At 32.0% G+C, this 18,147-nt stretch overlaps 2 protein-coding genes across 2 annotated transcripts; one reads left to right on the top strand and one right to left on the bottom strand.

Moving 5' to 3' along the window:
- LOC114416841 (probable protein phosphatase 2C 39) lies at window positions 1-4,440 on the top strand. Its single transcript, XM_028381874.1, has 5 exons — window positions 1-358; window positions 1,974-2,219; window positions 2,899-3,175; window positions 3,759-3,913; window positions 4,044-4,440. Exons 1-5 carry the CDS (start codon window positions 326-328, stop codon window positions 4,179-4,181), a joined length of 849 nt encoding a protein of 282 aa, XP_028237675.1. The 5' UTR covers window positions 1-325; the 3' UTR covers window positions 4,182-4,440.
- A 2,754-nt stretch (window positions 4,441-7,194) lies between these two features.
- Window positions 7,195-8,786, bottom strand: LOC114416840 (squamosa promoter-binding protein 1-like). Its single transcript, XM_028381873.1, has 2 exons — window positions 8,361-8,786; window positions 7,195-7,748 (listed from the first exon to the last, which is right to left on the bottom strand). Exons 1-2 carry the CDS (start codon window positions 8,690-8,692, stop codon window positions 7,523-7,525), a joined length of 558 nt encoding a protein of 185 aa, XP_028237674.1. The 5' UTR covers window positions 8,693-8,786; the 3' UTR covers window positions 7,195-7,522.
- Between the last annotated feature and the right edge of the window lie 9,361 nt (window positions 8,787-18,147).

Below are 18,147 nucleotides of genomic sequence, written 5' to 3'. Positions count from 1 at the left end.
GTAGAAAAAAAGTCGTGTCAACGCGACAATGATCCTCATCATCTCACAAAACACACTCGTCTTTCTCTTCTTCCTAAGATCCCTTCTCACTTCTATAGTTCTATTCTCTTCTCTTTCTCCACCTCTTCACCTCTTCTCTCCCCTGTCTTCTTCTTAATTAGCCTCTCTCATTGCGTGCACCACCCCAAAAAAAATATACATATACATATATACATAAAAAAAACAACCCCCCCCCCCCCCCCCTCTACGTGGCCACACTCGCTCACAACACAACACACCCTCTTAATTAAATCTCTATATAAAACCCCTTCAGGGTCTCTCCACTATGACGGGCAGGGAAATTTTTCATAAGATGAAGGTATGTACATATATACACGGACCTCATTATATAGCTTACTAGTTACAACTATTTAATTAAATTAAAAATTGCTATATCATATGTTTAATTTTGTGCACTTAATTCTTTGGCTTTGTTTCTATTCATTTCTCGGTGTTGATAGATCTTTGTCAATCAGTTCTTTGATAAACCCTGTCGTTATATTTCGTGCTTTTTATGGTTGTATATGTAATTTTACTGTGTCTTTGTTGTCACTGTTTGTTTACCTTTCTGGATTCTAAATTCGGATCTATATACAGGGGAAGACTATGTCACTAATTAAACTGGTGATGTAACTTGCGTAATAGGTGATCATATTCATGTCAGGTTATGCTATGTCTATGTTTGAAAATTTACTGCGGAATCAGAAATAATTAACTGAATAGCCTATAGTATCTCTTGGTAGCTCCATTTTTATAATTAATTAACTCATATCATAAAGGTTTACGTTCTTTGCTTAAATGTAATATACCACTATATGTATGTTTATATGATATAAAAATCCAAGATATTAGAGTATTTTGCTCCAGCAAATTTGCAAAATCTATTGTGCTATGGTGTATGAATGATCAAATTTTTGGTATTCAATTGGCTGATTAATGGAGATGGTTGGAAGGTTACTGCTGGTCAAAGTGGTTAGAAAATCAATTTTTATGTGGTCATCAGCAACTTTTAGAATCAAATGCTCCTGCATCACTGGTGGAGAGTGAATCACGGGTTCAATATATACCCAGTTCCACAACTGTGTTTTTGACCATTAAGGACTCAGAATGAATGGAAAAAGTCAATTATACCCCTTATGAAGAGTGGGTTGCCTTTAGTATCATCTTAGCCAGTTGTTAATTCCAGCTAGCTGCAATATCAATCAACCTGATTTATGCTATATATGCAGATGGTCCTAATAATTAGTAGTAATAACTGCTATCTAGTTAGGTGTTGATTTTTAGACAACTACATTAAAGGGTGTGTAGAAATTAAGATATTGAAATGAAATACTAAGGTAAATGGAGGCTAAGGAAGTATAACAACAACAACAATAACAACGCCTTATCCCACTAGGTGGGGTCGGCTACATGGATCAACTTCCGTCATAATGTTCTATCAAGTACCATACTTCTATCCAAATCATTAAGTTCGAGATCCTTCTTGATAACTTCTCTTATAGTCTTTTTGGGTCTTTCTCTCCTCTGCCTCGAATTGTTTGCCCAGAGGCTCTTCGCTATGTGAAGGTATGGGGGAGGGATAATGTACGCAGCCTTACCCTTGCATATGCAAAGAGGCTGTTTCCGGATTCGAACCCATGACCAACAAGTCACCAAGGCACAACTTTACCGCTGCACCAGGGCTCGCCCTCTAAGGAAGTATGAAATGAGAAAATAATTATAATGATTGATTACGCTTTACAATCAATGACACAAAGCTTCAAGAAATTGAACTTTGTTAGATAAATTGTCTATGTTTCTGCTTTGTGGAGTACTCGTGTTCAAAAGTTTTCAGTCAGATATTTCTCAGAGACCTGATTCTCATTGTTTCATAACTCTCAATTTTCTGGGTTTTCTATTCTGACTGTCTTTTGATATGATTGTGTTGCTTGCAGGAAAAAGTTTTGGGCTCATCTGATCCTGATTCTGGTAAAGGAAAGAGCAAGATGAAGAAGAACATAACTCATGGCTTTCACTTGGTAAAGGGGAGATCAGGTCATGCCATGGAAGACTATCTTGTTGCTCAATTCAAGCAAGTTGACGACAATGAATTGGGTTTATTTGCAATATTTGATGGCCACTCAGGTCACAGTGTACCTGATTACTTGAAGTCTCATTTGTTTGATAATATCTTGAAAGAGGTAATGAGGGTTCCTAATCTTGTATGGTTACTTAATCTATATGTGAGCTGAGTTGATGTGAAGCCTAAAAACTATACTGGACCTCAAAGTCTAATTGAAAAAGTAACAATGTCAGTGCAAGTTGAATGAATTTGATTAGTATGTAATAAGAATTTAAATAGATTAGAAATGGAATATTTTCTCTTGATATGAGAAGTCTCTGAAGCATTGGTATTTAACCGTATTGTAATCAATGTAGCCAATATCACCTAGTGGTTTTTAACCGTATTGAATGTTGTGTAATCCATGTAGCCAACATCACCTAGTGGGATAAGATTTTGTCATTATTGTCTTTATGAGAAATTTCTGTTTTTTCCCTTTCTTTTTCCTTTTATTCACTTATTGGTATATTTTTCTTGATCGTTCTAGTTTTTGTTTTGGCTTTGGATTTTTATTCAAAGATTTAGTTTGAGGTGGAGATAAAGATACGCTGACTCTTTACTTTGTCATTCAATCATACATTATCATATGGTAATGTTATTGACTTTTTTAATAATTACTTTAAAAGTCATATTTAATATGATTTTTAATTGGTTAATAATATGAAAATTAAAAAAATTATATTGAAAGTGTATGAAAATTAAACTTTTCAAATCTAATGCATGTCCATGACTCTGTTTCCCCCCATTTCTTCATGTAGCCTAACTTCTGGACAGAACCTGCTGAGGCTGTTAAGAGAGCATATGGTATAACTGATTCTACTATTTTAGACAAATCAGGTGAATTGGGTAGAGGGGGTTCAACTGCGGTTACTGCAATATTGATCAACTGTCAGGAGCTGCTAGTGGCCAATATTGGGGATTCCCGGGCTGTCTTATGCAAGAATGGCGTGGCCAAACAACTATCAGTGGATCATGAACCAAGCATAGAAAGTGAAGATATAAGAAACAGAGGTGGTTTTGTGTCAAACTTCCCAGGTATGTTGACATTCTAAAATGTAAGATAATTTTGCATTGATTTTAACCAAGTTTTGCACAAAATCATCCTGTTATATGGATGTTTAAGTTTAGTTCTGCTAGCATATGGTTGGTTCTTTGCTTTTTCTTATCTTCTTGATATTAGGGTTTAAATATGTTTAGTTTCTTTAAATAGCTTTTAGTCTCTAGAAAAACAATGGTCTTCTTTAGGTCCTTCATTTATGGAAATGTGTCAATTGACATCTCTTCTTTGCTCCCTTCCTTTTCTAAGGATCACATATGATACATTTCATAATTCAAAGAGTGTTAAAAAAAAAAAAAACTAACGTACCCCAGTGCCCAGAGGGTCATTGTATGGTGTTTTATCCTTGCATATCCAAAGAGGTTGTTTTTGGATTCGAGCCCATGACCAATCAGTCACCAAGGCAGATAATTTCCTTTCAAGAACTAGAAGTGTATATTACCATATTACCATTTCTATACGGATTAAAAACATATTTAATCCTTCATATTATGATTAAAAGAATTGCTCATGGCAAACTTTAATTCAGTGCTAATGATACTGCTTTTGTGATCAATTTAGGGGATGTTCCACGTGTCGATGGTCAGTTGGCGGTGTCAAGGGCATTTGGTGACAAAAGCCTGAAGATACATTTGAGCTCAGAACCATATGTAACTTTGGAGATGATAGAAGATGATGCAGAGTTTCTTATACTAGCCAGTGATGGGTTATGGAAGGTAACATTTGATAAATGAAGAAATCACAATGCACACACCTAATGAATATGTGTCCTTTTTTTTTTCTTTAAACACTCAGATACATGCATATTCTGCACTAATAACATCTTTTTTATTGAAACTATTGAAGGTAATGTCAAATCAAGAAGCAGTTAGTGCTATCAAAGATGTTAAGGATGCCAGGTCCGCAGCTAAGGTGCTTACCGAAGAAGCAAAGATCAGGAAAAGTTCTGATGATATCTCTTGCGTTGTTGTGAAATTTCAGTGATCACTGAACTCACATAGTAGATTTTTATCTTCGAACTTGAAAATGTAACATATACTTTAGTGTATATGGATTAATGTTGATTCCCTTTAGGTGTTATTATGTTGTGGCATTCTGTTTGTGATATTTTATCTGCTTTCATACAAATCAACTGTCTGAGAACGTGTTGTTTGATGTAACAGTGTAAAAAAGGATTTAGTTTTAGATTGTGTAGACCAAAATAATTCGTACGAATGCAAGAAAGTTTGGTCAATCTTTATCATCTTGAAAAGCCTTTTACTAATTCCTTCTTAGCCATTTAATTTTTTGTAGACCATCCATTTGTGCCTATGAAAACACCTATGCTTGTGTTTTGATACTTCATCGACTTTATTTTGGTATTTCTCACGTATATGTGAAACATTAATTCTGTCTTAGACAACACCAACTACTTAATTTTAAAATGATTTATATATCCTTTTTCTTTCTTCGCTACAGGCGTGAGATAAAGAAGTTAGCATAATTTGTTGACGAGTTATACAAGCTGTCATATTTAAAAAGAACTGCGATTGATTTTAGTATTCTATCTTAATCTTTTGTAGTTTGTTCTCCTAAATTTTAAAGATTTTACATTAATTAGTTCTTTAAAGTGTTTTTGTTAAACTATTCTGCAATTTTGTTTACACTGTTAATTTTGTCTGACATAAAGGACTAATGTGTCTGGATTAGATTAATTTACACTGAGAAATAATCAATTTTTTTTTATGATGAATTTCTAAGTATCGAATAATTATTTCTATTTTTTATGATATTAATATGATTTTGAAGAGTAAAATTGATTCTTGGTGTTATTCAAGCATACTATAAATTGACACAGACATTTTAAGGTACTGAAATAAAGTTTTAAACTCAGAAAACAAAAACAAATAAAGCAACAAAGTTTCTTGACATATTAGACAAGTTGTCTTCTATAAAAAAGATATTCGATTGATGATATTATATTTAGGGTAGATTATCTCTTTATTTATTTTTTTTAGAATTTCTATTTTTTAGTTCTTAAATGTTTTTTTTAATCTGATTTGGTCCTTTTAACACTTTTTTGATCCTAAACTAAAAGTGTGAACAAAAAAAATAATTCAGGGACTAAAAATTACAATAAAAAATTCAGGGACTAAAAAAAATTAAAAAAAATTAAGGACTAATTAATCTTATTATTTATGTAGTAAGAAATCATTTATAATTCATATTTTATTTTTATTTATGTTTTAAGAAGTACGTGTTTAATTTAAATTTGTATTTGCAGCATTACAGTTATCTGTTTTTTTTAAGAGATTATAGTTATATACTTATTACGTATAAAGTGTACAAATGAACCATATTGTTTAAATTGTTCAAAATACCTTTTTTTAGTTTCTAAAATTTATTTCTTAGTTCAATCTTACTTTATTAATTGAAATCAAAGAATTAATGGATTTATTCCTCCAAAACTGGAAATGGGTTAGGTTTAGGAATTTATAATAAAAAATTTGATGATCAAGTCTATTTTTTAATTGACTTATTTTTTACTTTTCTATTTTTTTAGAAAAAAATGAGTCAGGTTTTTGTCCTATCCGTATCAAATACAACATGTTTAGCCAAATTTCTTGATGTATATATAACAATATTTAGTTGTTATTAACCGTCAATTTTATTTTTCATTTACATGATTTAACAGCTTTATATAAAATATGAAATTTCAGTAAAAAAAAAATAAAATATGAAATTAACCAATATAATTATTAAAATATTGATATTATCTTTTTAGTCGGGCATATCAAATTTTATATAATTTAAACATTTGTTAATACCATTCCTCAATAGAGATTTATTTATATTTTGAATAACATATTATGTGTTAAAATAAAGTTGTGAGATTTTAATTAGTTTCTTATTTGTATAAAATTTTATAAACTTAATTTTTTTGCAAAAAGTTGTAATTCATAATTAGAGTATTGATTTTGTATTCTACATAAAATTATTAAATAATATAAGTGGAAAAGTGTGATAATTGATTTCAATATATCACATAGTTGTTTTTTCATTCTTTATTAATTTCCCCACTAGCCTGCCCCACGTTGGTAATGACTTATGAGTGGGAAATTGAGCAAGACTACATTTTGTTGTACCTGTGAAACCCCTTTTGAAATTAACTGTGGATGACTGTTGCCAACACACCTTGGCAAGAAGGACGGAGGGTATGGCTTTGCATGAAGAAAGGCATTTAATCATGACATAGCAGAGGAAGGTAATTACAATTTACTAGTCTGGAATGATCTAATAGCAGATGTTACTTGCCTTGTTATATATTCTTTGAAAATTTCATCTATACATTTAGCACCTATTGAATTAAAATTTTAAAAGATTATTTTATCATATCACCTAGATTAAAAGATTATATTAAAATATAATGACTTATAATTTCTTTTAATTGACTTTTATAATAGTTATTGTTAGCACTAATAAATTAATAGTGTGTTTGAATTAAAATTATGGTGAAAAACAATCAATTAAACTTTTATGGTAAAGACAAAATAACAAATAATTACTTCTATTTTTTTATAGTATCATCATAATTTTATAAAATAAAATTGATTCTTGTATGTTATTCTCTGTAACAATTTGAAAGTTTAATTTGTATAAACATTTTTTCAAAACGGAAAAAACAAAAGTAGCAAGTAACATTTTTAAAGACCAAATCATCATATATATACTTTGCAATTTGCATGTTTGGACTCCTTTTCAGTCACAGTGGTTTTATGACTTCTCAATAGTAACCAAGGTTCCGATTATGTTGTGGAGATACTTAAGATAAAATGGAAATAAAATTTATCTATACAGTAAGCCCAGAATAGGGAAAAATAGAATTGTAAAGATGTACCTTTTTGAGTAATTTAGTTTAAGTTTCAAACAGAATCTAGCCCCTAATGGTGTAGCTTATTAGCATATATAGAAAGAGAAAGGAATGAAAGTAAGAAGTAATGATCGAAATACAAACATGAATACCCAAAAGAAGCAATATCTTTTTATTCTAACCCAATGGAAGATAAGAGCACACCCCAATCAAGAAGGGTGCTTCTATAGGATAACAATGGTGATAAGGCAAACAGAAAAAAAAGGCACTCTATCCAAATAAGAAAAACAGAGCTCAGGAAACTAGCTAGCTTACATTGCATATTAAGACATCAGGCTTTGGCTGTTGGAAGTTTTTGTGATTTTTGATTCTTGCTCATGTGAACATACAATACAAAGTGGTTTTTATTATATACCTTGGGTTGTAAGAAACCAAAGGGTGACAGAAGAGAGAGAGCTTTGTGAACACTTTGGCTTCATCTGATGTTGAAAGACTTGTAGCCGGAACTCCCTGGTAGGTTCATCTGAATTCTCTCCCTCTCATTTGCAAGCCTGCAGTGTGTTGTTTCCTTAGGGTGATGGCCTTTGGTGCTGCCCTCATTGGAAGCTTCCGGGTTGCTTTTCCGGCGCCGCTCGTTGTGTCCGGCCAACCGGCGGCGGCAGCTTCTCTTGGATTCATCAAACTCTGCCAGGTCATGGAACCTGCACACACTCATCATAGGAAGAAGTTCTTAAGCTTACACTATTTGACACTTCTTGTAAAAAAAAAAAAAAAAAACTAACAAGGAAAGAAAAGTGCAAGAAGAATAAACAATGAAATTCAATTACTTATGACATATGAGTGTTTCTGTTCTATTCATAGATCATGTTTCCTTATTTCCTTGTCATATTTTGTTTTGGAGCATCCAAATTTTTGTAGTCATTGATCAAGGCTTATTTTTTTAACTAGTCCATTGAACAGTTGCAATAGTCATGATTTTTGATATTGTGGAAAATTTTGGACAAATGTTACCAATACGGTCACAATTGTGACCTTGTAGCTGTATCGCGATCATGGACCGTTTTTTAAAACCTTGGACTTTGTTCTTAATTAAAAGGTTTATAGCAGTGCTAGTGCTAGTTCTAGTGATTTGTTTGGTACAAATAAAATGTAGTTGTTAGTTTCAAGAGCAAATGAACTAAAATAAGATAATACATAATAGGAAAGCATGATCAAGTCTACCATGCATAGTAAAATGCTAAAAAGTAAAGACAATACAAAATTCACTCTTAAAGAGAAAATGCTTAAGATAAGAGGGTATTGAATGAACAAACCTGCTACATTGCTGGCAAAACCTCTGCCTTAGCCCTGCAACCACCACAACAGGTGCCTTTGAATGAAACTCACACACCTTGTGGCGGCGATGGTACCTCTTTGCATCAGTTAAATCAGCACCACACCTCTCTGCTTGACATGAAGGTGGAGAAACCCCTCCACTACCTCCACTTGACCCTCTTCTCCCACCACTACTACCAACCCCTTTCTTCTTCTCTTCTTCAGTAGTACTAATGCCACTTTCATCCTCCTCCTCCACTTCATTTTCCACTTCCTCTTCCACTGTGCTATTCTTTCTCACCCTCTCAAACAATGCTCTCTCCCTCTCCATTGTGCAAAGGGGTGGTGACAATGATGAAGGATATGCTTGTTGTTGAGCTAGGACTTTTTGGAGCAATGAAGTGAAAGAAGGGGGAGTGTTTATATGAAGCAGAAAGGCAGAAAAAGAAGGTGCAAAGGGTGTGTGTGGACCACACAGACTCCATTTTGTTAATTATGTGCTTTTTTTTTTTTTTTTTGTAATCATAAAGGTAAGGCAATAGTGAAATAGAGGAGAGTGTTGGAAATGTTTTTGTCTTTAATTATAAGCTAATAGAGGAAAAGGTTAAATACCAATTCCTTGCATTAAAGTGGCAACTGGGAAGTGGGTATTGATTTTTGAATGAATGGGGTGTCATGAGTTGAAAGTGATAGTGCTGATGGCGCGTCAATGATAAATGCTTAGCCATTGGTACTCAAGGAATTACAAATTGGAAGGAAGAGGATTTTGCTTGTTTGTTTTTGTGATTTCAGATACGATGCAGATGAAGGACCCATATCACATGCCTAGCCAACCCTTGCTTACACAATAGTATATTACTACTAGTCCTATTTTTAAGAAACAAGGTTCTAATATAAAATATACTGTTTTTTATAAAATAAGATCGGAAGTAATATTATTTTATCATTATAAAAGAGTGACTCTTTATAACAATTAAAATAAGAATTTAATTGTACGGATAGATTACAGGTTTTTTTTTATAATATTATGTATCATATATGTACATTAAGTTTATTAATTTATGTAATAACTACTTTAAAAAATTCAAAAAACTTTTTATCAATAATTGATAGTGTAAATTTTTTTATATTGATAATCCATAAAAATTAAACTCTTAAAAAAAATTAAAGATTGACTTGATAGTTAAAAGAAAAAAATAGGTGAAGGAGAAATTGTAAGTTTAAATTTTTTTACTAACAAAAATTAATAACCTAACAACTTGCATTATTTGTGAATTAAAAATTTAAACTCTTAAAAGTTAAAACAATAAGAAATTGAAGAAAATATCAACAAAGCTAGTGTGGACTTTTGCAAAGCAGACTTGATATGCAAAGAAAGAATCTGTATGTATGTTTGGTTCCGTGGTGACACCACAAAAATCAATTTTTCACCGTGAAAATCTCAAAGCTACAAAGAGTTGCAGTTCCTTTGACGTGGAAAAACAATTGATTATCTTTCACAACACCACAGAACCAAACACACTACTATCCATCAGAAATCAGAATTCATGGAGCAATCCTTTGGTTTGTTTCACAACTAAAATATCAAAAGAAGAAAATTATCAGCTATTATTTTTCACTGCCACAATGACAATTACATGCACAGAGGTACGGGAGTAACATAACTACATAAGTAAAAGTTTTTGAGTGGAATTAGGTAGTTTCTTGTCTCTATCTCTGTTGTACATAGCTTTATTCATTACAATAGTAATATTGAGCATTAATTTAAATGCATAGGGTGAGAGCTATTGCTTCATTGCAATTTATATCATATGCCCGTAGTGTAAAGTACTCATAGCACTAGCCAAGGCTACTAGACTCTAGAGAGTAGAGACATTAAATTTTTCATATAGAAGAAGAAAATTCACCTTTACTACATAAATGATAATCAGTGGCAAACTGTTCCCTTGTCCTTGGTGATCTTTCTATTTTAATCTTCTCTAACTTCATCTTCAATTTACCTCTAGCTAGCATGACTTTTGTTGCACGTTGTATAAGTAATTGATCATTTTATGCGATTAAGCAGTTAAAATATTGTGTAGTGGTTTAAAATTAAGAAAATAAATAGGTATCATTCTGGTAGAATCTTTGTGGTATAAATGATATCAAGTTGCAATAGTACTACAATGGCCACAACATGTGGTGCTGACATGACCTTGCACGCTAGTACCGTGGTTTCACAAGATGCCATCGTACTCAGTACTTGATGCGAGTTTTCACCATGGACGGTATCTAGATATAGCGGACAAAAACAAACGGTTCAACCTTATCTACGTTCAATCATTGAGGGTGGTTTGGCTTCATTTCACCCAACTTGTATTTACTTCAATCTTAGTCCAACATAATTCACAGCGTGTTTGATTTACCATTAGGAGACCCCCAAATGGTCATTGAATTAAAAGTTACGAAATCTTATTTCTCACAAAACACCCATAAAAATATGTGTCCATTAGGTTAAACCAAACATATATATATATATAATCATCTATGTTAAGGATCACGAACAACATATTAATACTTCTAACACAATCTTTTTAACACAATTTGTTTTATTGATTAAAATTTATTAAAACTTATAATTGAGGATAGTTAATATAGAGAGTCACACACATAATTTATAATTTTTTAACAAATTTTTGTCAATAATAAATAATATATTTTGAGAAAGAATGTGTTGCTGACATTTTTTTTTTACAGTGAAAACAAATGCTTTGCGCCTTTCTCAGGTAGGATCAATCATGCCATGGCAATTTAGAAAACCTGAAAGAGCTAAGTTTAGAACCTTGGTACATCTTAATAAGCTGTTTAACCTTGTTTCATGCACGTGATACTAGTAATCCCTGTAGACCCATTTAAGTAAAAGTTCTTGTAGTGTCTACAATTTTTTTAGGTGGAATATTGTATGTTACGAAAGATTTGTAACTAATCAAGTACCAAATAGGTTGTCCACTTTCCATTGATTAAAAATTAAATCAAAAGAATAAAGGACTTAACAGAAATCATGCAGTATCAACGGACAATGGGTTACAGTTTTCATCTCTTTTTGTGCAAAAGAAATCCGTACTATTAAGCAATTTTCTTTCTTTCATTCACGTAACCAAAACCCAAAATTTTAACAAGAAACCAACTCCTTTTGCCCTTGAACCAACAGATTTTTTGGTTTTTTTTTTCACAAGTATCTTCTTTTGGAAGGCACGATCTAACATTAAATATGAGTTTAATGAGAATTTAAACCTTAAATTCAGCCCATTGTAGGGGATTAGCTTTTGGGGGCTTTGATTACTCTTCTTAAATTCTTACATGTCTTATTTAGATAATGTTACTAATACATTCTTTAACATATACCTTCATACTTTTATTGGTTAAAATATATTAAAAATTATAAAATTAGGAGAGATCATTAAAAAAGATACAATACCCATTTAATTTTGTAATTTTCAATAAATTTAAGTTAATAACAAATTATGCTAAAAAAAGTGTTAGAAAATATCACCTTAACGTTTTTCATGTTTTTATAGAAAATTTAAAATTTCTTTACCCTGTTTGAGTATCTTTGTTCAATGTTGGAAGTGGATTTTGAATAATGGGGTGAGAATAGACTATTTCTGATTTGATAGCATTTTAGTTGACTATTGTAAAAAAATACTATAACTAAGAATATACCTGCACGTGTTTTTGTTGGTAGTTTACCATGACAAGAATTTTAATACTTTACCTTAATTAGAATTTTTCTTTTTTCATTTTAAACCCTCAATATTATTATGTATAAAAAATCCCTCAATATTTGTCTTAGCGCATGTCTATATTCGTTCTCAAATCTTCAGACCAAAATTTCTTAACTAAAACAACTAATAGTTGGTGTGTATCATGAGTATTTTTAATTTTAACTAATTTTTCAAAAATATAAATTAAAAGGAAATATTTAGATTATATATATATATATATCAAACAAACAAGTAGGGGAAAAAGAGTAAACTTTGAATCAATTTGAGAAATAAGTGAGGGAAAAAATAACATTAAGCTATTAATATTTTTAATGAAAAAATAATTTAAAGGAATTAAAATTAAAGAGTGAATAATTTTGAAATTATAAAGAAATAAATACAAGCTAATAGCAAAGGTACACTATTACAAGAAAGAAAAATAGTACAATAAAATATGTTCTCACCCTTTAAGATTGAAAACTCGCATCCGTAATATAAAAATTAATAATAGCTAGAAAGCGGGAGCATTTATGCTTGTAATTGTCCATGTTATTATTTGGTATATAATACATGATACACGATATGTTGTTTAAGGTGAAAAGTGAAAAAACAGGCTTGAAATAACATGTCCTCCTTGCTTAAAATTTGAATGATGCAAATTTATTTTCAGAGGCATAAATGATGCTTGGCCGTAAATGTACAATCATCCGTATTATTATACACCCATCTGAATTTTTATATTTCTTTCGTTTTCTACTTTCTACTTTCCTTTCTGGCCTTGAGAATCAGAATTTCACACCTCTGACTTACTTCACCAAAAAATCATATGCCCATCACTCTCATATATATTGACTTGGTGTTTTGGTCCCCCACTGCCCCTAGCTAGCTTCTTCCCTTTTATTCTTCCTTGTTTATTTGTTATGCAGTGCAGTTCATGCACACCATCATTCCAATAAAGCCTCGCTAGCACCAGTTATGAGTTCCACCTGCACAAGCGTAGTGCACACATATTATACTGTTTCAAAAGGTCCTTTATTATTATTATTATGTGTTGTGTTCTCTCTAAAACAATTTGTAGGACAGTTGTGAAGAATTCCCATATGATATGAGAATAGACAAAGCATGAGGCAACCCTTGTAGTGCTAGAGAATTCTTGTTGCTAAAGAATGATAGTGCATACAGCTGCACGATTGATAAGATAAGAGGAATATAAATCACCATCTGATTCAATAGCATGAAAATTGATGTTGGTCCCCAAGGTTTGGCACCCATGAATAAAGCCTTAAATCATAGACTTGTTTTCACGGCACACTTTTGTGAATTGTGGCATATATGTTTTTTTGTTGAACCCGGGTATCTCTTGATTTTGGAAGCCAATTATTAATCTCTCAAAATACTTTAATCCATTTAAGGACTCAATTTATCTTACATATTTATTTTTATACACACATATCTAATAATTGAATTTTTTTTATCACATATTTAAGAAATAACATTTTCGGCTAATTATACCTAACACATATTTAGTTTTGTGGCATATATGTTGAATTTGCCTTTGGGTCTTCTTCACACAGAAAACTAACCATTGGCTCTTTTCCCATATGCTTTTGTTTTTCTCTGATTTATGACTTGTCGTTTTTGCTACCACTTTATCAGAGGATTTATGGGTAAGAAATAGACAAAGGTATCAGATTCTGTTTAAGTGTCAGACACATAAATCTACTAGAATGATAATTGACTTGTTTTCTGTTGAGCTTCAGAATCTGTTAGCCCTGTTTCGATTTATCTATTAAATTAGTAGGGTTCGAGTTGAAAGATCTAGAACCACCTAGTTTGATTTGGTAAAAGTGATAAATGAAAATGAAATTGATAAGTAGAACATCACTGTGCTAATTACATATATTCGATTGGCATTATAGTAATTTTAATTTATATATAATACTACCTCTTCCAGGTTTTTCTTTTTTATAACAGACAATTTAAGTTTAGGATAGCTAGGTTCCAATAGCTTAGCAAATCAAGACAGACCTTAAAGTTCAAAGAGTACTTATAGATTATCAATCAATAAGATTCTCACATTACCAGTAAAAATCCAACTCACGTCTTGTGAGATATAAGTTTGTTTTTTACTAAATAGATCAATCTTTGTTAGTCATTTTTCGATTCTATGTATAAGAAACAATTATCTAATTCATTAGGATCAATAAAAAGTAGTTAACTTGGTTAATTAGCCATATTTAGATTATGCAGGTTGTAAAGTTGATAGGAAGAGTACTAGTAGTAGATGTCATTAGCCATATTTATATTATTGCCGATAGTTGTTGTGCTCAAATCCTTTGGATGAAACAACAACTAAAGGACTTTGGTATCCTCCTTTATCACATTACTTTGAGATGTGATAACACGAGTGCAATCAACTTGACCAAAAATCTTGTTATACATTCTAGAACTAATCATATAGAGATAAAGCATCATTTTATTAGAGATCATGTGCTAAAATGTGATTATTTTATAAATTTCTAGACACAAACAACCAACTAATTGAAATTTTCTCACAAAGCCCCTGCCTAGGGATAGACTTACACCCTTAAAATGAACTAGGCATACTAGATGAAGATTATCTAGCATAACATGCATATTAATTTGTGTGTATGTAGTTTAATCTTATGTCTTGTTCCTTTTCTATTTGAAAGGTTGTTTATGTATGCTAGTTATGGTAAGTGTTTGTTTGTTCATTACATGTCTTGTACGAAATGAGTGTATATGTAATTTGTATGAGAATGAGTGCTCTTTGTTTGCACTTGGTCGATTATGCTCCAAAATAATTGATTATTTCGTGCTTGCTCAAACTTGGAAATTTTCATACAATCCAAATAGTCGAGTATTGTAAGTATATAATCAACTATCTCATATCTGGAAATTTTCCAGGGTCTCGAATATTCGACTATTTCGAGCCCCAATCAACTAAATGGGTTTGGGAACAAAAATGTTTGAATTACTATCTCGCAGACAATCGATTATTTCCCAAAATAATTGATTGTTTGTAGCAGACTTGTTTTGTGTGGCATCCTCTGCACAAAATAATCGATTGTGATGTTAACACACATGGATTTAATCAATTATTTTGAGCATTGTGTGTCTTAGAGCTAATACATAAGGATTAGAGCTCTATGCTTTATCTTTTGGTGTTGATGTTTTGATTCTTATGATTAATGTTTATGCTAGCCAAGTTTATGTGTATCATTCCTATCATAACGACTTTTATCAATGAGTGAGATTATGTTCTATGTTATCAATCCTTATGTTTTATTCTACTCTTTTCATATACTATGCTTGGTTTATTTTTTATATGCCTAAAGGGGGAGAAAAATGTATGTTGTTTGAAATAGGATCAAATGCCAATGATATGGACTTGGTGTGCTAGCAAAGATGACTCAACGATGCAAGCATTTGAAGCTTAGAAGAGTCTTTGGAAGCAAGTGCTTTGTTTTGAAAAATGGTAATGATGACTTGGGCACATTTCATTCTAAGGCCGATAAAGCAATCTTTTTAGGCTATTCCTCATCTATCAAAGCATTAAGGTACTTGTGCCTTGAGGCACTACATCAAAATATTATAAACAAATCTCAAGGGTCCTGTTAAGGGAGTCAATACAACACCGATCCATAATCCTACTTAAACTCTAAACTGGTCCCTACTAAGACAAAACATTAATAAATGACGAAGGTCGAGTCTCAGCCGTAAGTCCACCACCAAATCCATATCAACCATGAGTGACATACTCCTTAGAAGCTACATCAAAATCTGCTTCCATGTCAAATAACACAATCATCATAGTTCAACAGAAAATGTAAGGGTAAACTCATTTTAAAATAAACATCATATAATTGGAAACAGTATATGATCACCATTTAAAAAGAGATATAGAAAATCTTTCACATCTCTAATAACAATATAATTATACAACTCATCAAGTAACACACCATTCTTAAGTCACATTTATTGATGCTCATGTCTAACTATTAAGTTATGTCATGCTGACTCTTTAGTCCAAAGAAATTTTCACCTTTTGAGCGATTAACCCAAGTTCACACCCCTTAACATAGTCACACCTTGATCATTTGGGAAGACTCAAATTAACCTTATAAATGAAGTGTGAATATTTTGAAAAATGAATGAACATGGGTAATAGCTTACCTCAAGAAGGTTTGCAAAGACCTTAACCTATCTAGGGATTCACACACTCATCCATTATGTATGTTCATTCCTGTTAGCCACCACTGACAACCTTCATCATTAGGTTGAAGGTCCACTAAGCACTCCCAACTTATGTGTCTACTCACATGCAATGTCATTTATCAATGCATTTAGGTTATGATTAATCATTACATCCCATCACCATTATATTCATCCATCATCATCAATATAATTCATTTCATCAATGAGTCAATATATATAATAATTCAATCCATCATGCATAACTCATTCAACATATCATCAATTCATCAATCACATCATGTTCAATTCACCATTCATATCATTCTCTACAAACATGTACTCTCACATAGTTCAGTTACACCTTATGAGATTTTTAACATCGCTACATTAACATTAGTTTTCAGAAAAACTCAACATCGGGATTTCCAAAAACCGATGTTGAGTTAATCAATTTTATTTAAAAATCGACGTTGTGGGATATTTTATAATGATTTTCTGGCACCAAAAACCTTCGAGCTCCCTCACTTTGCCTTTATGACTTGCACCCTCACTCAAAATCCCTCACTTTCACATTTGCGGCACTGAAACTCCCTCATCGATAGCACTGCAACCTCTTGCGGTGCCTCTCCGCCTCTTCGTCCCCATGTTGTTGCTTCCTCTTGCGCATCCATTCTTTTTCTCATCATCTATCTATTCTCACCTCTCGGTCTCCACTTCATTCATGCTTACACAACACACTATAACTTTCCTCACTCGCGACACGACGCGACGCCAGACTTCCTCACCGCTGTTGTGCTGTGAGACCTCTGCACCGTTGCGTTGCCTCTAGACCTCATCATTCCTCACTCAATCTCAGACTCTCAGCACCTCACTGGTGCCGTTAGAGACAATCCTTGTCGGACCTCAGGTTTTAGTTTTTGGCTCTGTTATGCTTCAATGACTACAAATACTGACAGTTTGAAACTTTTAATATACTATTTCATATGGGATTTATGCTGGTGAGAGAATTCTATGTTCTATTTTTTTTTTCAGAAATGCTAAAGCAATCAAATTTGTAGTTAATCTTAAATTATGTGTTCTGTTTGTTTTCTTATAATGGGAATTTGTGCTGGTGTGAGAATTCTGCCATAGGCTTAGGCCTCCAATGTTTTTCCAATAGTTGATACGATTAGAAAGACATAAAAATAATGAATAAAAATATGTGTAAGTGAAGGAAAACTTGAAGTACCTCTTGCAATTTTGATGCAACACCATAGAGAAACAAATGATAAAACATTAATTGATTACTCTATACTTAAAGAGTATAATTTTCCTATATAGTCAAGTTATTTGAAAGCAAAGATCCATGTTTAAACTGGCAAAGCAGGGTCAGTCCATCTAACGACCAATCACAATATAGTTATGTGTCGACCTATTTCACTTGGTAAGAATCCTCATGCACTCTTGGTTAAAAATTTTGATCCTCTGTCACAGACCCAAGATGATGTTAGGATTTTTAACTTGAAGCAAAAAATTGATACTTTGAAAATTGGAATGTCATTCTTGGTTTTCAAAAATGGGTATATGCACTGTGTCTTTCAACTCTGTGGCATGTACTAAACCAATCTCATATCTCTTGGTTTACAATTAGTAGATAGGCATGCATATTTATTTTTAAGCAGTTCTAGCTTTTAAGCCAAATGGTAATTTTAGATTAGAGACTATAAAATGTTGGATTAATAGTTGTTAACTGAACAAATTTAAGGCAAAATAGATGTTGTGGTTAATAGTAAATTTTATATTGTAAATGGAGTTTAGAAACGATGAATGAAGATCAAAAGAATTG

Source organism: Glycine soja, chromosome 6 (genome assembly GCF_004193775.1).
Source record: "Glycine soja cultivar W05 chromosome 6, ASM419377v2, whole genome shotgun sequence".
Lineage (NCBI taxonomy): Eukaryota > Viridiplantae > Streptophyta > Magnoliopsida > Fabales > Fabaceae > Glycine > Glycine soja.
The sequence above is the reverse complement of the archived record's forward strand: the minus strand, read 5'-3'. Positions and strand labels throughout refer to the sequence as shown.

Coding starts and splice junctions, on each gene's coding strand:
- LOC114416841 (XM_028381874.1), top strand. CDS start 326: ATGACGGGCAGGGAAATTTTTCATAAGATGAAG. Junction 359..1,973: donor AAATTTTTCATAAGATGAAG/GTATGTACATAT, acceptor TGTTGCTTGCAG/GAAAAAGTTTTGGGCTCATC. Junction 3,914..4,043: donor CCAGTGATGGGTTATGGAAG/GTAACATTTGAT, acceptor AAACTATTGAAG/GTAATGTCAAATCAAGAAGC.
- LOC114416840 (XM_028381873.1), bottom strand. CDS start 8,692: ATGGAGAGGGAGAGAGCATTGTTTGAGAGGGTGAGAAAGAATAGCACA. Junction 7,749..8,360: donor TTTTGCCAGCAATGTAGCAG/GTTTGTTCATTC, acceptor GAGTGTGTGCAG/GTTCCATGACCTGGCAGAGT.